We start from the raw sequence: 26,367 nt of genomic DNA on the forward strand, positions 1-26,367 counted from the left end.
CAGTTTAATAAAAATGCATGCGTTAAAATGGAAAAAAAAAAAAAAAAAGATAGTTGTTAAAATCCCATGGACATGCATTTCTTTATGCATTCACTCATTTGTGATCCAGACGATATTTTAGAATCTTAGTATCTATCGAAATAGCATGTAGGATTTCTTTCTAATAAATTGATTCTTTTTAGTTATGATTTATTTAAAAATTAAAAGAAAGCATGAAAAGGCATGGCACCCCGCCGCTGACTCACCAGTCCCTCAGCTGCTGGGTGCCTCTCCGAGGGAGCCAGGTCCATGGGGTAAAGCAAGAACCTGATGAGTCATGGAACAGGGAGGAACTGGACAGGCACTCAGCCTTGGACAAAAGGGCTTAGCAGCAGCACCAGTTGATGCTTTGAAAGGAGGGTGGGCTGCAGGACCACTGGAATCAGGGCAGTTTCCAGGGTGGACATAATTTTGACCTGAGCCCAGCTCTGCTGAGCACTTTGATCAAAGCCATCTGCACCCCTCCTGGTTTCTCAACTGTAGATGAGAGGGTTGAGTGTGGGGGTGATCAGGCTGTAGAAGAGAAAAACCACATTGTCCTGTTGTGGGCTATGGTAGGAACTAGGTACCATGTATATGAGCACCATGACACCATAAGAGTCCCACTGTGGTGATGTGAGAGTCGCACATGGTGAATGCCTTGTTTCAGGCCACCTCTGAGTGCATGCATAGGACAGCACCCAAAATGTGACCATAGGGGGTGGCGATGAGGGAAAGCAGAAGTACCCCAGAAGTGCACAGTGCCAACTCGTAGGCAGAGGTGTCTACCCAAGAGAGCTTCAGCAGGGCTGGCACCTCACAGAAGAAGTCCATGATGTGGGAGGTACAGTAAGGGAAATGTAGAGTGATGGACTTGTGGATACAGGCATTGAGTACACCTGCTATCCAGGAGGCACCCACCATTAGCAGGCACACCTGATGCCTCATGAGCACAGGATACTGCAAGGGATGGCACACAGCAACTTAGCGATCACAGGACATGAGAGCCAGCAGGACACCCTCAGCCACACCCATCCACGTTAGGAAGAATATTTGAGCTGCACAACCCCCAAATGAGATGGAAGCTTCTCCCTGTAGAAAGTCTGATACCGTCTTGGGAATGATGACCAAGGGGAAGCTAGTGTCCAACAGGGAGAGCTGGCTGAGCAGAAGGTAGTCCATGGGAATCCATGTGGATCACGAAGAGTAGTGTTGCCCAGAAGGCCCATGATAAACATAGCGACCACCACGGAGAAGAGGGCTGACATGGCCCTGACTGACAAAGAGCCCTACCAGAATGAAGTCATTTACTTGCCTCATGTTTGACACAAAAGACTTTAGCTGGAGGAAGAAGAGGTCTCCTATGGCAAGATGCCTGAATGAGTACAGCAAATAATTTTTTTAGAGAGGAAGAAATAAAGTTGTTTTATTCGTAAATTGTCTCTAGAAAATCCAAAAGAATTTATAATATACTAAAATAATAATTTGATTTAAAAAAGAATAATTTGATGAAAATATACATCAATTTTTTAAAAAAACATGAAAAAATTATTCACAATCTAATTATCCAGAAATAATCTCTTAACAGTTCAGATGAGTCCCTTTGTACTAAATATAATATACACATTTTTGCTTTTAGGACAGCAAGGGGGTATAGAAGTAAAAAACACAGTATAATTTATAAAACTCCCTAAAAAGATTAGATAATATTAGGTGATACAAAGTAATAGACAGAAATGAGTAAAAGCAGGAGTGATTGGGAAATGCTTTTTGGCCAAGATGGGATATAAACTAAAGGACTTGGTGTTTGCTGGGCCAGGGAACATGGAAGGTACTGCAGTAAGAGGACAGTTGTGAATGAAGAGCTAAGCTAGCCTCAGAAACAAGCATGGCTTCTTTGTAGAAGAGAGATGTTGAGACATTAAATTAGTAAGATGCAATAAGGCCAAATGACCATAGGCATCTCTTTATTTTTTTAAAAAGATTTATTAATTTATTTGAAAGTCAGAGTTACACAGAGAAAGGAAAGGCGGGGGCGGGGGGAGTCTTCCGTCCGATCGTTCACTCCCCAGATGGCTGCATTGGCCAGAGCTGTGCCGATCCGAAGACAGAAGTCAGGAGCTTCTTCCAGGTCTCCCATGTGGATGCAGGGGCCCAAGGACCTGGGCCATCTTCTACTGCTTTCCTAGGCCATAGCAGAGAGCTGGATTGGAAGTGGAGCAGCCAGGTCTCAAACCGGCGCCCATATGGGATGCCAGTGCTTCAGGCCAGGGTGTTAACCCACTGCACCACAGTGCTGGCCCTAGTAGGCATCTTTTTGAAAATGGGAAAGAAATGTTTGAACTTGTAGGAAGTGGGTACCCACAGAAGGTGCTGATGAAGGCAGTAACTTAAGTATCATGTGGGCTTTCTGTGTATCTGGCGATGTGCTAAAGCACTTTACATACACTGCCTCACTTAATGTTGAACAGTTTTATGAGCTGTTCATTCTCTGATTCAATAATTTACCACCTGCTGTGTGCTAGGTATGCAATAATAAAGTGTTAGCCATTTTTTATTCTTAATTTGTAGATGAGGAAACAGGAAGGTTAAATAACTTTTGTCCAATAATAGAAGTCAGCTTTTGTTTTTGTTTTTGAAGCTGTGCTAGTTGGGGAATCTAACGTGACCTCTTGTACTAATCCTTTTGTATATTTTAGATTACAGGAGGGAAAAGCCACTGAGAAGCAATTACATGAATAAGGTTTAGCCTGTGGAAATGATTGAAAGCTAGAGAGGAAGGGACAAATGTAAATTTGTAATGGAGAATTTGCCTGTAGAGTGACTAAACATGACTGAATTAATTAAAGATTTACAAAATACCTGTGAAGCCACAGTCTAAATGAAGCCTCTTTTCCAGCTGATTATTTAATATAGGTTAGATTTTATTTTTAAAGGAAAACTCATAATTTTGCAGGCAAAATTACCTAGGTTACCGAAGGATAGTTTCTCTATCTGTGCCCACAGTTAACTGTGTTATTATTCTAGTTTCCTCTTTCCTTCTCACAAATAAAAATCTGTTAAAGTCTTTGAATTTACATTGTAAGAGTTATTTTGTGGTATTTGTAAATGTAGCACAATATTTTCATAAGATTAAATACGTGTTATGAGTGTCAAATGTTAAAGAAACTTAAAACTTAACTTGTTTCTTAGCTATGTCCATACCATTTACTGGAGCACCAAATAAATGCTATTTTTGGGCAAATGTATGGTTTCGATATTGAACCTTAGCTTTTATGTGGTGAAAATAAAAAAATATTATAGCTAGTGGATATAGTAATATGGTAAATTGGAATTTCAGATTATAGAGCAAATTTGGAGAAAAATCATGCAAAAGCATGTTTAAGAATTATTTATGTATATTATCTGGTAAGTCTTGTGCTTAAGAAAAATGTATTGTGTAATGGCTGTAAGAGTTCTGTTTTGTAAGTTGAAGAGAATTCTTGAGATTGGTTGCACAGTTATCTGACTGTACCTAACATTGTTGAACTGTACATTTAGAAGAGGCTAAGATGGTAATAATCACAATGATACACCAGCCACAGAAAGTACGAAGTATAAACTCTAATAGTGGAATATGGACTTTAAAGTGTTAAGGAAAAAATGTAAAGAAAGACAAATCTTAGTTTTCTCTTTATTTTTGTATTGGTGCTAGGCATCAAGAAATGCAATGACTAGTTAAAAAGAGAACAGTTCTTTTGACAACCTTTCTGAGTGTTCATAGGGCCCTTACACAAACATAATCACATAGAGAGATCTTCCATCCACTGCATAAAAGATGAAAAAGTGTTCACTCGCCAATGGCTGCAACAGTCAGGACTGGGCCAGGCTGAAGCCAGGAGCTCAGGAATCTGTGGGAGCGTCAGGGACCCAAGCACTTGGGCCATTCCCCACTACTTTTTTCAGGGAACTGGATCAGAAGTGGAGTGGCTGGGACTGGAACCGGTGCTCCAATATAGGAAGCTGGCATCAAAGGCCGTGTGTTAACCTGCTGTGCCGCAGTGCTGAGTCCCTCCCCTGCCATTTCTGGTAGTCACCTGGATCTTAAATTTGAAAGGGGTTTTGTAAGTTCTCCATGAAGTCTAGCCTACCCAGAGTAGCCTCCCTACCGGGTGTTGATTCCATTTCTGCTTTAGAGTGTGCAGGGACTGGAACACATTTTTGGAAACTGTTCATTCGTGTCACAGAATATTCTTGTTGTCATTAAACAGTTCTTATTAAGCTAATGTTTTTATAATTTGTACATTGCTGTTGTCCTCCAGTACAACAAAGAAAATTTAACCCTTTAAAAATCGTGATCACCTCTTGTCCTTTTTCCCAGGCTAACATTCCAGTTGTTTTAACTGTTCTTCATTTGAGGAAATACTGTTACTGTTTGCTTAGACATATTTTCCCTCTCTCTATTCCCTCAAAATAGAGCTCTTAAAACTGGACATAATATTCCAAAAGGAGGATATTTAATATAGAACACTGTGGGTCTGTTACTTTTTGTGAGACTCTTCATTGTATTAATTTGGCCAAAGATTATATTAGTTCCTTAGCAACCATGTCATTTTAATGACCATACTGAACTTTTAAAAGATTTAAAAAATTTATTTGAAAGGTGAAGTTACAGAGGGAGTGGGGGAGGGAAAGGGACAGGGTGGGAGAGAGGGAGAGAGAAAGAGAGGTCTTCCATCCTCTGGTTCTCAAATGACCACAGTGGCTGGGGCTAGGCCAGGCCAAAAGGAGCCTGGAACTTTATCCTGGTCTTCCATGTAGGTAGCAGGTACACAAACACTAGGGCCATCTTTTGCTGCTCCCCGCCACCACCGCCGCCCCCCCACCCCCCGGCATATTAGCAGGGAGTAGGATCAGAAATAGAGCAGTGGGGACTTGAGCTGGTGCTCATATGGGATGTTGGCATCACAGGCAGTAGCTTAACCATAACACCAGTCCCGCCACACTGAATTCTTATCAGACTGCAGTCCGTAGGTCACGTTCTTGTGAACTCTGGTTCAGGTAGACTCTTCAGTAGATTTCAAGAATTTTCACATATTATTTCTAATATTTAGAAGTAATTTTACAGTGTTTTAAAGAGCATTTTCATATGTATGATCTCATTTGGTTTTCATAATACTCCTTGAGCTAAGTAAATACTGTATTTGCATCTCCATCATGTAAATGAAGACATTCATAGCAAGAGAGGCTGTTTAGAGTTTGCTGGAACTGGAGCTAGAACTCAGATCTTAAAATTCCACATTCTGTGTTAGATTGTGTTGTGCTGAGCAAGACCATGTGGATAGCATTGGTGATCCCCATTCCATCCTTCCTGGTGGATTGGCAGCATCTCCTCTCCTCAGGGGATGTGTTTAGGTCTACTCTCAGTTCATGTCTATGTTCGTTCTGCGCTGATTATCTTTTGTGAAATCTCACATTCTTCCTATTGCATTTCCTTGAAAGAATGACATGGGATCATCTTTGTGTTTTCAATTTCACTATAAAGGTTTACATAAGATTCATTCTACAAGTATCTTGATCGTAGGCATTTAGGACTTGTTTCTCTTTCTCTGCATTTTCTTTCCATTTATTGTAATTGCTCTTTTGTTATCACTGAATATGTTCTTTTTTTATAATAAGACTTTATTTATGTTTTTGAGAGGTAGAGTTATAGATAGAGGGAGAGACAGAGAGAAAAGTCTTCCATCCTTTTATTCACTCCCCAAATGGCTGCAACGGCTCAAGCTGGGCCAATCTGAATCAAGGAGCCAGGAGCTTCTTCCGGGTCTCCCACACAGGTGCAGAGGCCCAAGCACTTGCACCATCTTCCACTGCTTTCCCAGACCATAGCGGAGAGCTGGATCAGAAGTGGAGCAGCATTCTTTCTCCCTACCTCGCCCTGGCCTCTTGCCAGGATGGGGCTGGCTGTAGCCCGGCGCCTCAGGGCACGTGGCCTTCGGGCTACACACCCTAGGCTTCCTGGCCTAGATGCTCTTCCACTTGGCTGGTTCCTGGTACTTGGTATGAACCCAGATTTACCTCTCTCTCTTAGATAAAGCTCTCATTCTCCTGTGCATCTTTTGCACTAAATAAAAGCTTAAAAAAAAAAAAAAAAAGAAGTGGAGCAGTCAAGACTTGAACTGGCACTCATATGGGATGCTGGTGCCTCAGGCAGAGGCTTTTAGCCTACTGTGCCACAGAGCTGGCCCCTGAGTATGTTCTTTTTCAACACTGCTTCAGAATCTATAGAAATTTTTGAAGATATTAGAAATAAATAATAATAGTAAGCGCTCATGTTGTTTACCAGACACTAGTTTCAGCTCTTCATGTATATTAGCTCATTTATTCCTTGCAACAATTCACTGAGAGTAGGTCCTGTTATCTTCATTGTAAACTGAGTCACAGAAGTCACTCAGATGCCCAAGGTTGTGTAACTAGTAGTAGAGGTGAGGTTTAAGAGATTAAAATGCAATTTCTATGGCTGGTGCCATTGCATAGAGGTAAGCCTCTGCCTGCAGTACTGGCATCCCGTATGTGTGCCAGTTGGAGTCCTGGCTTCTGCACTTCCAATCCAGCTCCCTGCCAATGTGCCTGGGAAAGGAGAGGAAGATGACCCAAGTGCTTGAGCCCCTGAACCCACATAGGAGACCTAGAAGAAGCTCCTGGCTTCCGATTGGCCCAGCTCCTGCCATCACAGCCATTTAGAGAGTGAACCAGTGAATGGAAGAACTCTCCTTCTCTCTCTCTCTTTCTCTTTCTGTCTCTCCTCTTCTCTCTGTAATTTTGCCCTTCAAATAAATAAAAAATAAATCTTTAAAAAAAATTCAGACTCTAAACTAAGAGGTAATTTAACTTAGAATATTGTCAGTCCAGTATTTCTGTTTAAAGCATGGTTTTTCTTATATCTGTGGCAATTGACATTTTAACCTTATATACTTTAATCTTATGTGTTTTAAGCTCTTAATTATAACTTAAAATATTGATTGACTGCTTACTCTTCTGAGTATGGAGTCAGAAGCATCTTAAGTTTGTCTAGGAGAGTTTGCAATGTATTCAAATATGTTATAATTTCTGAGTCTTAAAGAATGCTTATTTTCAAAGCCAAAAGGGCGGAAAAAAAAAAAAAAAAAAAACAAAACATGGCAGGTGGAGGGGTTAGTTTAGTTCCTAGTTTAGTTCCTTAGAGGTAAGAGAACATCACACCTTTGAGTAACTGCAAGTAAGCCTGTTTGACTAGGAGTGTAGATTTTATATGAAGGTAGTAGGAAATTATTGAAGAGTTTTTAAGAAAGATTTGTTTATTTATTTGAAAGAGTTATAGACAGAGGGGGAGAGATGGAGAGAGAGGGAGAAAGACCTTCCTTCTGATGGGTCACTCCCCAGATGGCCGCAATGGCCACGGCTGGGCCCAGCAAAAGCCAAGGAGCCAGGAAGTTCATCTGGGTTTCCCATGTGGGTACAGGGACCCAAACACATGGGCCATCTCCACTGCTTTTCCCAGGCCGTTATCAGGGAGCTAGATGGAAAGTGGAGCAGCTGAGACAGGAACTAGCACCTGCACAGGCAAGGGCTTTACCTGCTGTGTCACAACGCCAGCCCCATTATTGAAAGATTTTGACATGAGTATGACACCGGATTCATGCCTGAAAATTAATGTCTCAAAGCATTGTGGTCCTTTTTTAAATAATATTTATTTATTTGAAAGAGTTAGAAAAAAAATCTTCCATCTGCTGGATCACTCCCCAAATGACCACAATAGCTGGAGCTGGGCCAATCTGAAGCCAGGAGCCAGGAGCTTCTTCCCTGTCCCCCACTTGGATCCCGGGGCTCATATAGTTGGGCAGTCTTCTGCTGCTTTCCCAGGTGCATTAGCAGGGAGCTGGATTGAAAGTGGAACAGCTAGGACTTGAACCAGTGCCCATATGAGATGCTGGTGCTACAGGTGGCTTTATCTGCCATGCCGTAGCGCCGGCCCCACACTGTGGTTCTTTAAGGGAAGTGGGAGCAGGACTAGAAGTTACAGAATTGTTGTAATGATTTAGGTAGAAAGAGTACCCTAACACAGGCATGCTAGTGGGGACAGTGAAGAGATAAAGTACTTGGAAGGTAAAATGAGACAGCTTGCACTGCATATGTGTAATGAGGAAGAGAAAATGTCTTCTCCAGGAATTATCAATGCCTTTAGGAAACGTTAGGAAATCTATAGGATTGTTTTTTGGTTGTCATTAATAACTAAGGGTTGGCTGGCACTGTAGTGTAGCAGGTAAATCCACCGCCTGCAGTGCCGGCATCCCATATGGGCTCTGGTTCGAGTCCTAGCTGAACTTAAGTTTACTAAACTTAAGTCAGGCAGCTGTACGCCGAGTTAGTAAAGAACAGAAATAAACAGCCTGGAAGTAATATTGGGTCTAGAGGTTTAAAACTGCAAAGACGAAAAAGGAGGTATAATTAGGAATTAATGTCATATTTTTAGTTTTCTTAAAACAGGATTTAAATGAGACTTTCAGACATGTTTTCAGGAACAAATTGTACATAAAATTAGAGGACTCTGTGTACTATTCCAAGATCATCTACAAAATGAAGGAGAGAGAAGGTAACTAGTAAAGGAAATAAGAGATCCAAGAAGGATTTTTTTTTAAAGGTTTATTTTATTTATTTGAAAGACAGAGTTACAGAGAGAGGTAGAGACAGAGAGAGAGAGGTCTTCCATCTGCTGGTTCACTCCCCAGATGGTCACAATAGCCGGAGCTGAGCCGAGCCAATCTGAAGCCAGGAGCCAGGAGCTTCTTCTGGGTCTCCCACATGGGTGCAGTGGCCCAAGGACTTGGGCCATCTTTCACTGCTTTTCCAGGCCACAGCAGAGAGCTGGATCGGAAGAGGAGCAGCTGGGACTAGAACTGGTGCCTATATGGGATGCCAGCGCTTCAGGCCAGGGCTTTAACCCACTGTGCCACAGCGCCGGCCCCACCAAGAAGGATTTTTTAAAGGTAGATGATAACTTGGGCATTTTTTTTTTTTTTTTTTTTTTTTTTTTTTTTTTTTTTTTTTTTTTTTTGTGGAGTGCAAAACACCAGAGAATAGGACAAAGTTGAGATGTAGAGAGAGAGGAAGGCTGGACAAGAATCCGTCAAGCGTGTGGATGATATTGGATCTAGAGTAGGGGAGTAAGTGGCTCATCCTTAAGTGGAAGAAAGAAGAGACACCTTTTCCACTGAGTTTAAAGGAGATGATGGTGATGGATTTGAAGGTAAGTATGTTCATATATGAAATAATAGGAAATTTGTTAAGTCAGCAGTTTTTGAATGTCTTCGGTGTGTTTCTCTCTGGTGTGGGAATATGTATTCTCTATACTTGGAAAGGTTAAGGTCCAGTGACATGGGAGATTTTCTCCCTTATGGCCTATGTGTTTTTCTTTGAGATAGGAAGTAAGATTATCTGCTTATAGAATTGGAGTGGGGGAGTTAAGGAAATTGAAAAGTCACCCAGGAGAAATTGAAGAAGTGCCATTTCTAACAGTCAAAATGTTGAAGAACTTTGCTAAAGTTGTATGATATTACTTGGTGCCATTATTGTTGAAGTGTTATTTTTCTCAGAGTATTAAAGATTGTATTCATCTGGGGATAGGATTTTTCAGAGCAGTCATAGCTGAAAGATAGGCAAAGGTGGCCGGCGCCACGTCTCACTTGGCTATCCTCTGCCTGTGGCCGCCAGCACCCTGGGTTCTAGTCCCGGTTGGGGCGCCAGATTCTGTCCTGGTTGCTCCTCTTCCAGTCCAGCTCTCTGCTGTGGCCCAGGAAGGCAGTGGAGGATGGCCCAAGTGCTTGGGTCCTGCACCCACATGGGAGACCAAGAGGAAGCTCCTGGCTTCGGATCAGCGCAGCGCGCCGGCCATAGTGGCCATTGGGGGGTGAACCAACGAAAAGGAAGACTTTTCTCTGTCTCTCTCTCACTAATTTTGCCTGTCAAAAAAAATAATAAATAATAAAATAAAAATAATTTTTAAAAAAAGATAGGCAAAGGAAAAGTTGTATGTGGTTGTAGGAAGGGTTTGGTTGGAATAAGGCACCATGGAAAGAGAAGGAAGAACTCAGATTTTGATGATGTTTAAGAGTGGATATGGGCCGGCACCGTGGCTCAATAGGATAATCCTCCACCTGCAGCGCCGGCACACGGGGTTCTAGTCCCGGTCAGGGTGCCGGATTCAGTCCCAGTTGCCCCTCTTCCAGTCCAGCTCTCTGCTGTGGCCCGGGAGTGCAGTGGAGGATGGCCCAGGTGCTTGGGCCCTGCACCCACATAGGAGACCAGGAGAAGCACCTGGCTCCTCCTGGCTTTGGATCAGCGGTTGCGCCGGCCGCAGCGGCCATTGGAGGGTGAACCAACGGTAAAAAAAAAAAAAAAAAAAAGACCTTTCTCTCTGTCTCACTGTCCACTCTGCCTGTCAAAAAAAAAAAAAAAAAAAGAAAAGTGGATATGGTGGGAATAGGAGGAAGAGCCACAGTGATTAAGGGTCAGTGTGAGATGTTGGATTTTAAAGCTTTAAAGTCAAAACACTTGGCCAGCGCTGCGGCTCAATAGGCTAATCCTCCGCCTTGCGGCGCCGGCACACCGGGTTCTAGTCCTGGTCGGGGCACCAGATTCTGTCCCGGTTGTCCCTCTTCCAGGCCAGCTCTCTGCTGTGGCCAGGGAGTGCAGTGGAGGATGGCCCAAGTGCTTGGGCCCTGCACCCCATGGGAGACTAGGATAAGCACTTGGCTCCTGCCATCGGATCAGCGCGGTGTGCCAGCCGTGGTACACCAGCCGCGGCGGCCATTGGAGGGTGAACCAGCGGCCAAAAAAAAAGGAAGACCTTTCTCTCTGTCTCTCTCTCTCACTATCCACTCTGCCTGTCAAAAATAAATAAATAAATAAATAAAAAATAAAGTCAAAACACTTGGGAATGATACAGAGATTAAGGTTTAAGATATGGTTGGTTTGGACCAGAGAGGAGGCAGGATCAGTGCTGACAGGTCACAATGCTGTATGACTTCTTACACAGCCATTGAAGACCTTCAGGATGATGTCAGAACTTGGGATCAAGACCGACTGGAAGAAGTGCCAGACACATCAGGGAACGTGGCGGGTTTGAACAGGAGCTTGTCAGATGTCAGAGATGAGGAGGGTAAAGTGACAGACAAGCTGGAAGAAGGGAGGGAATAATGCCCTGGAGGTAGTGGTAGCATTCCAAGGTGTCCCTGCTCCTGTAGGAGGTGATTGTGAGCTGATGAGAGAACAGAACAGCGCTGGACGTAGTGCCTAGGGGTAGAGCTAGCCTGGAAGGCAACATCAGGGGTTGAGGGCGCATCCTCTGGAAAAAGTTCAGGAGGGCTGCATCGTGTGCAAGTGGCATTCCGAGAGCACAGAAGGGTTAGGAAGGGAGGACAGATGGAGAACAAAATCAGGGGAAACAAATCATAGTTATGGGGATTGGAATGATGGAGTTAAGGGGATTGGAATGATGGCACAAAAAGATACGGAACTGAGGTGTTTACATTTTTGGGTAACCTTTAGTATGATAGGTAAGATTAACTGGCTTTAGCCTTGGCAACTCATGACAAGAGCCTAGGGTGATTACTGACGCCGTAAGCAAGAGTGTCAATTTGTTAAGTCAACAACAAGAGTCACTGTGTACTTACTCCTCATGTAGGATCTCTGTCAGTGGCTGTACATTGTGATTTAATGCTATAACTAGTACTCCAACAGTATTTTTCACTTTGTGTTTCTGTATGGATGCAAACTGTTGAAAGTTTTACTTAATATATGCTAAACTGATCTTCTGTATATAAAGAGAATTGAAAATGAATCTTGATGTGAATGGAGAGGGAGTGGGAGAGGGGAGGGTTGTGGGTGGGAGGGAAGTTATGGGGGGGGGGAAAAGTCATTGTAATCCATAAGCTGTACTTTGGAAATTTATATTCATTAAATAAAAGTTAAAAAAACAAGATTAACTGGCTTCACAATTTTAATTGAATTTTGATAAAAGTTGTTGCACTGCCTTCTTATTTAGAGTTCCTATGAGGATAGTGCCCATCAGAAGACAACTATGGTTAGGCACTGTATCATGTTAATAATCTATTGTATTGGCCCTTCCTTACATTTGTGTTTTCTTTAGATATAGCCACGCATTTGCATAGTTTTGCTGACGTCATTGATGAGGTTGTTGGATAGGATGGAATTGATAGTATAGCCATATTCTTGGAGAGATTTTCCTCCAGCTTCTTCTTTGATGCTTCATTGATGCTAAAGGAAATGATTGTTTAATCAGTTAACTTTTCACCATCGTGGTTTCAGGTTCTCTTTATGTGATAGAAAGATTTCTGTGTCGTGAGAGAGGTATTAAACCTTTCTTCTGTCATTCTAAGAATTCTCATAAAAGAAAGTGAGATTCATTCTTAATGATTTATTAATACCCTTGCATGTTTCTAGTGGCTGGATGTTTGGTTTTGTCAGTTAATCAGCATTAAATATACTCCTTTTTACTGTGTTTTAAAAATTGGGATAATACTTGCTCATCTCTGTCTTTCTGACTTTCTTATGCTCCTTGGTTTATTAAACATAGTATTTTTTTTAAAGATTTATTTATTTATTTGAAAGAGTTACAGAGAGAGGTAGAGACAGAGAGAGAGGTCTTCCATCTGCTGGTTCACTCCCCAGATGGCTGCAACAGCTGGAGCTGCGCCAATTCGAAGCCAGGATCCAGGAGCTTCTTCCGGGTCTCCCACGCGGGTGCAGGGGCCCAAGGACTTGGGCCATCTTCCACTCCTTTCCCAGGCCATAGCAGAGAGCTGGATCAGAAGTGAAGCACCCATATGGGATACCGGCACTGCAGGTGGTGTCTTAACCCGCTACGCCACAGTGCCGGCATCAAATGTGGTTTTGAGATCAAACCTAAAAGGATTTTTAAGTTACTTAGGGTGTCATTTTCTTTGTCCTGGAGAGATCAGTTCACTTGTGCAAGCTAGATACCCTCTTAGCTACTTGGATTCCTTGAAGGAGATCCTGGTTCTTCTCTGTCACATGAAGGGTGCGGTCTTTGTCAGGTGGCAGTGCTGCTGCTTCATCCTTCTCAGCTCCATGCCCAGTTCAAAGGCCATTTATGTTGTCTTTGGTAAACTTCATTTTTATTTGAGAGGCAGACAGGCAGAGATAGATACAGATAGAAAGACTGCCCCATCTGCTGGTTTACTACCCAGATGCCCACAAGAGCCTGGGGACTCAGTCTAGCCCTTATGTGGGTGGCAGGAAGCCAGTCATTTGAGCCATCACTACGATCTCCCAGGGTCTTTAGGAAGCTGAGTCAGGAGTGGAACAAGGTACAAACTCAGACACTCTGCTATAGGATGTAGGCCTCCGCATTAGCATCTTAACTACTAGGCTAAATGTCCATCCTGACAAACTTTAAAAATAATACCTTATGGGCCGGCATTGTGGTGCAGCAGGTTAAGCTGCCACTTGCAACACTGGCATCCCATATCGGAGTTCCAGTTCCAGTCCTGACTGCTCTGCATTTGATCCAGCTCCCTGCCAATGCACCTGGGGAGGCAGCAGAAGGTGGCTCAAGTGCTTGGACCCCTGCCACCCTCCCATCCATCTGTGGGAGGAGTTTTTCGCTCCTGATTTCAGCCTGGCCTACCCCGACTGTCACAGCCATTTGGGGAGTGAACCAGTGGATGGAGGATATATTTCTCTCTGCCTCTTCTTCTCTTTCTGTCACTGTGTCTTTCAAATAAATAAAATAAATCTTTTACAAAAATCTTACTTTAATTTTTTAAAATAATATTCTTCATGGTTTTCTTGTGGTCAGGATCAGTCAGCCAATACCTTGAAACATAAGCTTCGTTAGGATTGTGAGTAGAGTCCTTTGCATTCTGGCCTGTAGGTGTACATCAGGATTCTCAAGTGGGAGCAATATCTGGAGACATTTTTGTTTGTCACCACTGGGGAAGAGTGAAGTGGCTACTGGCATTTAATGGGTAGAGGCCAAATATGCCTCTACATTTCCTAGAAAACAAGGCTGACATTGTGGTGTAGCATGTTAAGCCTCTGCTTGTGCTACCGGCATCCTATAAGTGTGACTGTTCAAGGCCTGGCTGCTCCACTTCCTATCCAGCTCCCTACTAGCACACCTGGGAAAGCCCCAGAAGATAGCCCAAGTCTTTTGGCCCCTGCACTCACAAGGAGTCCTGGAAGAAGTTCCAGGATTTTGGCTTTGGCCTGGCTGGTCCTGGATGTGAAGGCCATTGGGGGAGTGAACCAGTGTTGGAAGATCTCTCACTCTCTCCCTCCCTCTCTCTGTGTGTCTTTTCTTTCTGTAACTCTGCCTTTCAAATCTTTAAAAAAAAATTCCTAGAATGATAGCTCCCAACAACAAAGAATTGTCTGATCCAAAATGTCAAAAGTGTTGAGGCTGAGAAACTCTGATGTACATTAACATTTGATACTTATGAGTAGTCAGGTCTGCTTGATGGTATTACCTGATTTAAACTTTGAAACACCCTGGAGAGATAAGTGCTGTTATTATTTTTACTCTGAAGAGACTGGTCATTGATGAGGAGGCTGGACATAACGTAGGGAATTTTTAATACAGTAAGTATTCAGGAAACTTAATGTTGTTCTTTCAAAAGGATTTCTTCCATCTTACTTTCTCTTTTACAGGGACAAATGTTTGTAGCATTGAAATACTTAACATATTTTTAATATTACAGATCTAGAAATGGCCATTGCCTACTGGAACTTAGTGCTTAATGGAAGATTTAAATTCTTAGACTTATGGAATAAATTTTTGTTGGTAAGTTCACATTTTCTACAGTTGCATGTTTTCTCTAAAATTCTACAGTGGTTAAAGATTAATCAACATATTTTAAAGCATGACTAATTCACCTCAGCATGTAATGGACATAGAATGAGGAATTTGATTATCACAATTTCATTGTACAATTGTTTCGCATTCTTGTATTTAGCATTGTCTGGACAATTTTCTTCCAGCTCTTTTTAGTGATTTTAATATTTTTTTCATAGGAGCATCATAAACGATCGATACCAAAAGATACTTGGAATCTTCTTTTAGACTTCAGTACAATGATCGCAGATGACATGTCTAATTATGATGAAGAAGGTAATGAAAATTTTTGCCTTACTAGTTTTCTTTAAATAGCCTCTTTTTTTATTATTTTTTCCCTGAACTTCTTACCCACTTCTTTTCTTCTTAGAGTTGGATTTCTGTCTTCTGACATTCTTGTGTCTATTCCATTCTTGTATTTTTAAAATTCCAGCCAGTTTTCATATCTTCCAGAAAAGCATAAGTAATTTCCATTTTTTTTCTTTTTTTGGAAAAAAAAACCACTAATATACTATGAGTGCTAAATGTGTTGCTGCAGAGTTACAAAGAGGGAGAGGCAGAGGCGGAGAGGGAGAAATCTTCCATCCACTGGTTCACTCCTCAAATGATGGCAACAGTCAGGGCTGGAGCTAGGAGCTTCATCCAGGTCCCCACATGGGTGCAGGGGCCCAAGCACTTGGGTCATCTGCTGCTGCTTTTCCTAGACCATTAGCAGGGAGCTGGATCGGAAGTAGAGCTACACCACAGCACCAGCCCCTCTTTCTTTTTTTAAAAGATTTTTGTTTATTTATTTGAAAGAGCTACAGAGAGTGAGGGAGAGATAGAGGGATCTCCCATCAGCTGGTTCTTATCCCACATGGCCACAATGGCTGGGGCTGGGCAATATGGAAACCAGGAACCAGGAGCTTCAGATATCTGGGTCTCCCCATGTGGATGCGGGGGCCAACCACCTTGGCTATCTTTTGCTTTCCCAGGCCATTAGCAAGGAGCTGGATCAGAAATGGAGCAGCCAGGACTCAAACCTGTGCCCAAATGGGATTGTCAACATTGCAAGTGACGGCTTAACCCGCTATGTCACAACACCAGCCCCACGGCATAAGTAATTTTCATCTGTGTTATAGATCTAAAGTTTATTTTAAGGCCAGCGCTGTGGCACAGCAGGTTAAAAGCCTTGGCCTGACGCGCCAACATCCCATATGAGCACCGGTTCTAGTCCCAACTGCTCCTCTTCTGATCCAGCTCTCTGCTATGGCCTGGGATAGCAGTGAAGGGTGACCCCAAGTCCTTGGGCCCTACATGAGAGACCCGGAGGAAGATCCTGGCTCCTGGCTTCAGATCGGCACAACTCTGGCCGATGCAGGCCATCTGGGGAGTAAACCAGTGGATGGAAGACCTCTCTCTCTGTTTCCACCTCTCTCTGTAACTCTGTCTTTTCAAATAAATAAAGTTTATTTTAGAAACCTATTGTCTTCTTCATATACTTTTATACATATTTATATGTATTTTTATTGTGTTATTCTTGGGTATAAGCTTGATTATAAACTTCTTCACGTTAGACTGTCTAATTTGAGGTGTACTTTAGCTGCCTAATATAGTATTAGCATTCAGTAGATAATCGTTGATTGGATACTTCTGCCATTTCCTCCTGTGTATAATAAAGGTGATGCTGCCATCTCCTAGCAGGGACATGCACTTTTGCTTTTCTAGAAATGGCAGTGACCCTGACTGTTTCATTCATACTTACCTAGTCTTCCTTGAGAACTGCTGTTATGTACTTTTGAATTTTGTTTATTTGAGAGACAGAGCAAATGAGCTCTCGTGTGCTGCTTCATTCCTAAATGCCTGCAAAAACCAGACTTTCACAGGCCAAAGCCTGGAGCTGGGAAATCAGTCCAGGTCTCCCACAAGCATGGCAGGGGCCCAACTGCTAGCATCACCTGCCACCTCCCACGATCCGTGGTAGCAGGAGGCCGCAACTGAGTAGGTTGCCGACACTGAATGCCAGCAGCTGGCGTCTTAACCACTAGGTCTGACGCTTCTCCACAGAATGGATTTCCTGAGACTGTTGATTAGACAAGTGTATTTTTTGAAAAAAAATCTCCTGTGACCTTGGCACTGCTAAACGTGTCCTGTAGGGGCCAGTGCTGTTGTGTAGCGGGTAAAGCTACCACTCTGCCTTTCAAATAAAATAAATCTAAAAAAAAAAGTGTCCTGTAACTGTTCACAGTAATTAAGGATGTTACTTTTTCTCTTGGTTTTCATTGTCATTTAAAGTTTTCACTAAAAAGTGAGCCATGTTTACTCCTGCATATGACTGATAATTGCGCTTTTAGGCTTTAATACAAACTAGGAACTTCGTGATTTGGAGATCGGCGTATGATTGTGTAGAGGCATTTATATGTGCAATTTTAAAACTTTGAGTAGTTTATTATCATGAAATAGGATGGAATTTGATATTTGCTGTGAATTTCCTTTCTAAGATCGGTACAGAATGCCTGAACACGTGTTTCCCCCATTGTGCTTTCGGCACAGAGAGCGTGCTATCGTACTGTGGCCATCTATTAGGCTGCCAGCTCTGGCTGGATGCCTCTCTGCCTGACTCCAGTGGCCTCAGAAAACTATAATATTATTGATTGCTAGAAGAGTTATTTTTACTAGCTAAAGAACAATCGAATGCTGGAATGATAGATTAGAAGGAATACAAAGAATATTTTAACTCAAAAATGCTTAAGGTTTGAAAGAGTTAATCTGTGAGAATAGATAATGCTATATACTTTAATTCTTCTATTTTTTAAAAAAAAGATTCTACTTCAGTGTTAGCCTTATTTCTTCCCTTTCTTCCATATTTTTTCTTTTTTCCAGGAGCTTGGCCTGTTCTTATTGATGACTTTGTGGAATTTGCACGCCCTCAAATTGCTGGGACAAAAAGTACAACAGTGTAGCACTAAAGGAACCTTCTAGAATGTACATAGTCTGTACAATAAATACAACGGAAAATTGCACAGTCAATTTCTGCTGGCTGGACTGAACTGAAGATCAATCCTCACAATTCAAACTGAGGGTTGAGACAAACTTTAAGGATACATCTTGGACCATATCGTATTTCATTCTTCTAATGGTGGTTTGGGCTTGTCTTCTAGTCTGGGCCGCTCTAAACATTTATAATTCCAACATTGTGGAGTTCATCTTATATCTGTGGACCATCCTAGTTCATTCTCCCATAAGTCTTAGAAGCTTTATGGTGATTATTTTGAGGTTTCCATTCTTGCATAAAGCACAATGCTGTCTTCGTCAGAAAACAGTTTGGCATAAAAATTAAACATATGAACATCACAAACAATTTATAAAAACTTCTTAAATATATGCTTTGGGCTAGTTGCAAAGACTATGCTGATAGCACTTCCAATGAGAGTGGTATATTTAAGTGTACCAGATCTGGAATGGTGTTTTGGTTTGGGGGGATTTTTTTTTTCCTGGCAAATCACATGTATTGTTGATGTGAGTAGAGTATCTGGTGAAAAATGTCAAAATAACCAACGTGAAATTTTTTTTTTTTTTTTTTTTTTGGATAACTTGGTGCCTACCTGAAAAATGTATTGTGTTTCAGACTTGATTTCAAAATGGTTCCACAGAACTAGTGTGCACTTACCTTACCGATGTTTATATATCGCTGTCCTACAGGGAGCTTTTCTCCGGACAATGCCTGCATAATGTGAGGTCCACTCCTGTCTACATTATGCACCACGTAATGGGATTTCATTATGCTTTGGAAATGCTTATATGCCTGTCAAATAAGTTAAACTATTTAATTTGTTTTGAATGTTTTGGATTGCTACACAATACAATATTCCAAATTTAGGCATGAGGGCTTTTTTTTTTTTTTTAATTTTTTGGTTTTTTTTCTTTTCCAGTCATCGCACTATGGAACACAAATGAAATTCTCTTAATTTATAAGAAGATAGTAGGAATTAAATTTTGAAAATGGTTGTGATGAGCCATGAAGTTCAATCTTTATATAATATAGGTACTACTCTTTCAGACAGATAGTCCATTTTTGATGACTTCTTATTTTGTTGAAATTGCTTTAATTGCTAATCACTGTGGTTGCCAAATATGTACTTCAGGAGCAAATTTTTAAACAAGCACATACTTGATGCAAAATACCAATCTGGCTTCTATTTTCATAAGTTATTTAATCTCTTTACTGTTTTTGTTTTGCTCAGATAGCTCCATTTTCACATCAAAGCAGAATGCTATCTTGTGTGTGTTTTTTTTTTCATTACAAGACCCATGAACTGCTTTCCTGCTAAGAATGCTCGTATCTCTGTTCACTCACTGCCGCCTTAGGAAGGGTTCATTGCTTTCTTGGACATTTCCGCAAGGCAGGTGGAAGAGATGATACTTCTGATGCTGGATGGCTAGGGTCTGGAGATAGGAATCGGCTTTGCTTGGTTTACCCAGGCGCTCTCTACGTCTAGCGTCGGTGTGGAACGAAGGTGTGTACTTCACAACAGCAGTCACGTGTTATACAGATGTGGAAATGATTTTAAGAAACAGTGACATTGAAACTGCTTTTTATTTACATGATTTTGAAATTGACTAGAAAGCTTACCCCGTGGATAATTATGTTAATATTGCAGTCATAACTTTAATTCAAGAATGCAGTTCTACCAAAAGAAACATTTGAAAATCTTTATTCAGGTAACTGGAATTGGTTATTAAAAGAAAAAAGAAGAATCCTGCTGCTTTCAGTATTTCCTGATTTCAGTTTTGTAAATATAAAGAGGAACTTCAATTATGAAAAATTTTAAAAAGATATATATATATATGTATGTGTGTGTGTGCTATTTTGTGTCCTGTCGAAGATTTGAGTTATGGAATTGTTTTCAGATGAATTCAAGTATGCTATATTTTGAAATGCGATTCCATTAACTTTTTTTTTTTATATAAATTGTTTTTCATAGAACTCTTTATTGGTTCATGGCCCAGTGCCTTGGGTTTTACAGATTTTTCCATTGAAATGCAAGACCTTTTCAACAAAATAGTGCTTGTCATCAGTTTGGTACTAAACATTTATAATTACTGTGTAATTATAAACGAAAATACATAAAGCTTTGAATATAATTATGTAGCATAAAAGATAAGGTTGTTCACTATGATGGCATCTTAGAATTAAACTGTTACCAGGGCTGGAAAGAGAAGACTGGTTTAATGTGCTGTGATTATTATGAGCATAAATGTCTGGTTACAGGGAATATTTTGTACTAAAAACTGCTAACACGTGTGGCCATGTGTGTGCATGTGTCTGAGAGAGTGTGAGAGTAAGAACACACACACACACACACAGCAAATTTTGAATTGCTTTAACTCATGAGTGTTTCCGTGTTCATTCTGGTAAACTCCCCATGCTGATTCTTTGTTTTAAACTGAATCACAGGTACAATTTCCTTTTTGCCAAATGTCAGAACAGGTACACATTTTAAAATGTAATGCTTTTTAAATAGTAAAATGTGTAAAATTAGAAGTGCCCACATATAAAAATACTTGAGATCAAGGTTAGTGACTATCATCCGCATATCTCTGTAAATTCAATTGTGTTTCTTACGATCCCTGTCTTCTTACCAACAGAGGCAATAAAAGCTGCAGTGAAATTGCCATGACTAGATCTTTTCACATATTATTTCAGTGTACAGTTTTTTAAAGACTACAATTACCTGAAAGCTTTCTTAGGGAGAATAATTATTCACACATTGTAATGGCAAGTTTTGGGAAGAAAAGACATGCCAAGTCTTGTTTACTACATTGAAAATGTTTACAACTATGCTTGCGCTGCTTTATTTAATTAACAGTACTGTGGTCATGTAATATAGCATTGTAAGTTTGTGTCCTTCATTTGACTTAAAGAATTTTGATGAGAGAAATTAAATTTACTCAACAGAATAGTATGGGAAGTCTTTTACATAATACCCTTACTGGAGAGCTCTAACTTAAGCAAGTATGCTAATTTTCCCCCCTCAGAAAGATGCAAGTGAATGAAGTGTGTATTTATTTATTTATTTTTTTTCCTGATAATCAGTCAAGAAGTTGGGGTAGTTGTAGTTAGTTTAATGTGCACTTTGCTTAGTCTTTAAACATGTTACTTAATACTAAGACCACATATTGTAAACCTGTAATTTTTACATGTAAATGACAGAAGAAAGTTAAACCTGGTGAAAAGTTGGAATAGTTTAAGGAAAGTGGTGCTGGGGAAATTTATTATGGTTCCCAAAACATGCCTTTGTAAAACTGAATCAACTTTTAGCAAGAATTAATTTATATAGTTCTGATTGTTAAATTGTGTATATTCAATAGAAAATACTTATCTGGCACCTCAGCAGTTTTCTTTAAATGTTACCTTATGCTTTTAACAATATGATTTATATTTAATACTTAGATGTTTTAATAAGATTTTGTCAAATTTGATAATGTAATGATACGATGTTTTTAAATGTGAACTATTTAACATATATCTTAATAACCAAGGACACAAACCTGACTTGTGATTTCTACCTAATGTGATGATTAAGGTTCAAATGATGACTCATCATTTAACTGATTATAAACCTGAGTATATTTCCAGATTCCTCATTGCCTCCATTTTTACAATCATAGCACTGATTTCTGTTTTATTTCATAGTAATATGAAGTTACATATCAAGACACCTTTACCTTTGATTTCGGAGGGGAAGAGGTTTATGTCTTGTAGTTAAAGAGAAATTGAAAAATTCCTAGTAGTACAAATTCCTTTCCCAGGTTCCGAATACCATGTGTTGCCATTTGGGTGGAATATTTGCTTTATCTGCACCTGGTTCTGGAGGCAGAGTGTGCTGTGTGTTTTGGTGTTGGCAGAGCGATCTTGCTCTCACCCTGTTTACTACTTAGAGGGTTTGTGGCATTTCCTACTGGCGAGCTCGTGCACTTGACAGCTTTCTGCTAGAGTCAGCGTTTTCAATTCATGTGACTTCTGACTTCTCTTTGATTTATTTATTTTTTTAATCTGCCAAAACTAGGAAGTTAGGTTAAAAAATGTGCAGCCTTTGTAATAAATGGAATTCCTAAATCACATACTTAAGACTTAAAGGGGATCATTTTGTAGTTACCTTTAAGTTGAGAGTTTACAAGAATCTCCTACATTGTTTTGTTATGGTTGTTGAACTCACTGTGTTCAGTTTCATGTGTTGTAGTTGTGCAATGCAGAAAGCTTACTTCACTTGAAATTTAGAGCAGTTGTTGTCCTTGGTGAGGCTGGGCCACAGCACACACATGGTGTATCTCTTCCACTGTGTCTATGTCTTTCTACTTTTATCTGTTGTACATCACTAGTATTGCATGTGAGATTAGTTGGGGGCAAAGCACTCAGTTAAGAAAAAAAAAATTTTAAAGGCTGGCTTAAAGAGAAATGTTGCCTTTTTTGCAAATCTGACTGTGGAATGGAAAGAAATGGAGTCGGACTGAAAATTAGGCCAGATCAAGAGCACAAAGAGTAGCGCTGCGTTGAAAAGAAGGAATCTTTAAAAAGAAATTTATGTCAGGGTACGAAATAGTCTGAGAAAACCTTGTATGTAATGAAAAAGTTGTACAGTACTATACTTGATCTTAGCAGAAAGGCCAAGAAGCTATAAAACTTGTACAATACTAAGCCAGAGGGTTTTTAAAAAGGAATAGTACAGGGCAGGACAAAATGCCTAAGACTGCTAATGAAAGCAGTAGGCAATGATTGTGTTATATTATTACATGGTTTCTAGCTGAAAGAGCACTTTGAATAGTAAGATTTAGAGATGAGTGTCCGTGGAATCCTTTAAATATAGCATGTTTAGTTTTCAAGCAAATGCTAATATTCTCTATGCTAATATTAGATTAAAATTCATTGTATTCCGACTACACAAAATGAGTAGGCTGTCAGCCAGAGCTTTAAAATAGTTGGCCTAAGACTTTGTTGTAGTGTTGTTTTTCTTTTAAAAGATTTATTTATTTATTTGAAAGAGGAGAGACAAGAGAGATCTTCCATCTGCTGGTTCACTCCCCAAATGGTCGCCACAGCTGGGGCAGGGCCAGACTGAAGCCAGGAGTTTACTCTGGGTCTCCCATGTAGATGCAGGGGCCCTAGAACTCGGGCCATCCTCTGCTGCTTTCCCAGGCACACTAGCAGGGAGCTGGATCGGAGATGGAGCAGCCGGGACTCAAACAGGCATATATATGGGATACCAGCACTGCAGACAGCAGTTCAACCTGCTGGCCCCTGCAATGGTAGTTTTGTTTGTTTGTTTGTTTGTTTCTTTTCTTTTTTTTTTTCTTTTTTTTTTTTTTTTGACAGGCAGAATGGACAGTGAGAGAGAGAGAGACAGAGAGAAAGGTCTTCCTTTTGCCGTTGGTTCACCCTCCAATGGCCGGCACACCGTGCTGTTCCGATGGCAGGAGCCAGGTGCTTCTCCTGGTCTCCCATGGGGTGCAGGACCCAAGGACCTGGGCCATCCTCCACTGCACTCCCTGGCCACAGCAGAGAGCTGGCCTGGAAGAGGGGCAACCGGGACAGGATCGGTGCCCTGACCAGGACTAGAACCCGGTATGCCGGCGCTGCAAGGCGGAGGATTAGCCTAGTGAGCTGCGGCACCGGCCACAATGGTAGTTTTTAAAGACAGCTTTACTCAAATGTAATTTGTGCACCATAAAACTCGCACATTGTAAGTATCCAATTCAGTAGTTTCAGTAAATGTACTGCGATCATCGCAGTCCTGTTTTCAGATATTTCCGTCAAGAAGCCCTCTCGTGTTGTTAGTTGTTATCTTACCCTGAGCCAGCCAGCCCTATGTAGCTGCTTCTTGGTAGACCTTCCCTTTCTGGGGCTGACTGCCAGCACAGTGGTTAAGACCCGACTTGGGATGCCTGAATCCTGTATCAGAGTGCCGGCTTCGGGTTCCCATTCTGCCTCCTGCCCCTGGGAGAGAGCCGTGGTGACTTAAGTAGTTGGGTCCCTCTACCCGTGTGAGAGACCCAGACTGAGTTCCCGGCTCCCAGCTTTTGCTTGACTCCACCCCACTGGTGGGGGCATTTAGGGTGTAGACCAGTGGGTGGGAGTTCAGGCTTTCACCTTTCCAATAAGTAAAATAAATTTTTAAAAATGTCCTGTTCTAAGAATGTCAGATGAGCAGTCACAGAATTTGTAGACTTTTGCATCCACCACATTAGTACAGAGGTTTTGAGGTTCATCCCTGTCGTCGCGTGGATGTACTTAGCTCCTTTATTTGCAAGGTGGTTGAGAGATTCACTGCACTTCGTTTGTCCTTTAACCAGGTGGTGGACACTTTGCTTATGTGCGTTCTTACTGTGAATAGTGGTGCCATGGACATTCACAGATGTCTGGACACATTCTGACCGTCTTCCATAGATTCTCAGTCATGGAATGGTGGGTTTACAGTCAAACTATTAAACTTAAAAAAAAAAAAAAAGACATCTTTTGCAAGGTGGCTATACTGTTTAGAAATTTCTACCACAAGGCATGAGGTTGCAGTTTCTATTGCTCCTAGCCAATGCTCTTAGCCATGCTGGGGTGCAGCAGTGTACCTGTAGGGTGGACCAGTTATACCTCTGTATGCTAACTCGTGTGTGTTGTGTGTGCAGTTTGGACGGTTGTCAGGTGGAGGTTGTAGTAAGAAGGTCGGTAGGATGAGGACAGACACCTACTTTCTGTCACCAGTGCTGGTAGTTACTGCGCTTCCAGTGAGGGTTCCAGTCCCTCAGCGATCTGTTGAGATGCATTGTGTAGGTGTAGAGTGGTGCTGGTGGCTGATGGCTCTGTTACTGTGAGCGCTAGGGTTGATAATGTTACACAATTAGCCTATAACAAATGGGTGTGTGTGTGTATAATGAAAGCTTTGCACAAATTACTGTGCACAGTCACTGTCATCAGCTTTCCCAGAACTTTTGACATAAATTTGGCAGTTAATAATTTCTTTAATTTGTAAAAGTTGGTAACAGTTGTTGTAGCAACTTGTGATCCAGAGTGAGTGCTTTTTTATTTTTAATGGAAACTTCGGACATACACAAAAGGAGAGGGGTGAACTCATTTCGTTTCCGTGCCAGTCTTTGGTTGTTGCTATAACAAAATACCTGAGGCTCAGTAAAGAAAAGAGGTGCACTTAGCTCAGTTCTAGAAGTTCAAGTCCTGGTTCCTGCAGCAGCTCAGCTCTGGGGAAAGCTCTGCTGATGGCATCACGAGGGTGGGAGCTCCCGTGGGAATGAGAAATCAAATCGCCAGATGAGAAGCCAGAGAGCAAGTCAAGGGTTGGGCTCCTTGGGGCCCCACCTCTTAAAGGTCCCACCTCTGAACATTGCCACACTGAGGGCCCAGCCTCCACCTCATGAACCTTGGGAGGACAGACCACAGCAGTGGCCAATCTTGACTTAGCCTGTTTGCTGCCTGTCTTTTAAGCCTTGATACATCTTTTTAAAAATGATTTGTTTATTTGAGTTACAGAGAGGCAGAGAGAGAGGTCTTCCATCCGCTGGTTTACTCCCCAATGGTTGCAACAGCCAGAGCGAGGCAGATCTGAAGCTAGGAGCTTCTTCCGGGTCTCCCATGTGGGTGCAGGGGCCTAAGGAGTTGGGCCATCTTCCACTGCTTTCCCAGGCTATAGCAGAGAGCTGGATTGGAAGAGGAGCAACCAGGACTTGAACCGGTGCCCATATGGGATGCCAGCACTGCAGGCGGCGGCTTCACCTGCTACAGGTGAATACACCTTGATACATCTTGAAATGAGTCCTAGATGGCAAGTTCCTCAGTTTGTAAGTATTTCATATGTATATCTGAATGATTAAGAACTTGAATATAACCACAACTTTATCACTATACCTAACTGCTAATGTGTTCCGCTCCCCCCGTGCCCCAGTTTATGTGAGGATTCACAGTCCGTAGACTGCACAAAACCTTATCTGAACCTATGGAGCCCCTCGTCTCTCCCTCCTTGGCTTGAAATTCATTTAAAAAAATTGCTTTAACAATTTTAATTCCTATGCAGTTTCATTGTATTATTGTAAAAATTGTACATGGATATTCATAGCATTATTCATAATAGCTTAAAAAAAAAAAAGATGGAAAGACCCCAAATGTCCACCGACGGCTGGGTGAACAAGGTGTATAGCCACACCAGGCACTTTCTGGCCATGAGAAATGAAGCACCGATGTGCCACAACACGGATGGACTTGAAGCGTGCTCAGCTACGGAAGCCAACCCCAGCACGTCCACAGGCATCCAGGACGGGCAGGTCTAGGGAGAGCTGAGTGGTGGGCAGAGGCTGAGCCGGGAGCCGGGGAGTGAGGGGCGACTGCTACTGGTTGAGGAGAGAGGATTCTGGGGCCGCTGAAAGTGCTGGAGCTACATAGTGGTAGTGATTGCACAACCACGGGATTTTATGCTTTA

General features: G+C 41.6%; 1 protein-coding gene and 1 pseudogene across 1 annotated transcript in view; one reads left to right on the forward strand and one right to left on the reverse strand.

The window, feature by feature from the left end:
- The window catches only part of DCUN1D1 (defective in cullin neddylation 1 domain containing 1), a 39,587-nt gene extending 19,021 nt beyond the window's left edge, over window positions 1–20,566 (forward strand). Inside the window, exons 5-7 of the mRNA XM_062211331.1 lie at window positions 14,778–14,860; window positions 15,091–15,187; window positions 17,774–20,566. Coding sequence (XP_062067315.1) covers window positions 14,778–14,860; window positions 15,091–15,187; window positions 17,774–17,853 — 260 coding nt within the window. The 3' untranslated portion in view covers window positions 17,854–20,566. The remainder of the gene's footprint in view (window positions 1–14,777; window positions 14,861–15,090; window positions 15,188–17,773) is intronic.
- Window positions 422–1,338, reverse strand: LOC133777178 (olfactory receptor 2Z1-like; annotated as a pseudogene).
- Window positions 20,567–26,367: the final 5,801 nt, after the last annotated feature.

Source organism: Lepus europaeus, chromosome 2 (assembly GCF_033115175.1).
Source record: "Lepus europaeus isolate LE1 chromosome 2, mLepTim1.pri, whole genome shotgun sequence".
Lineage (NCBI taxonomy): Eukaryota > Metazoa > Chordata > Mammalia > Lagomorpha > Leporidae > Lepus > Lepus europaeus.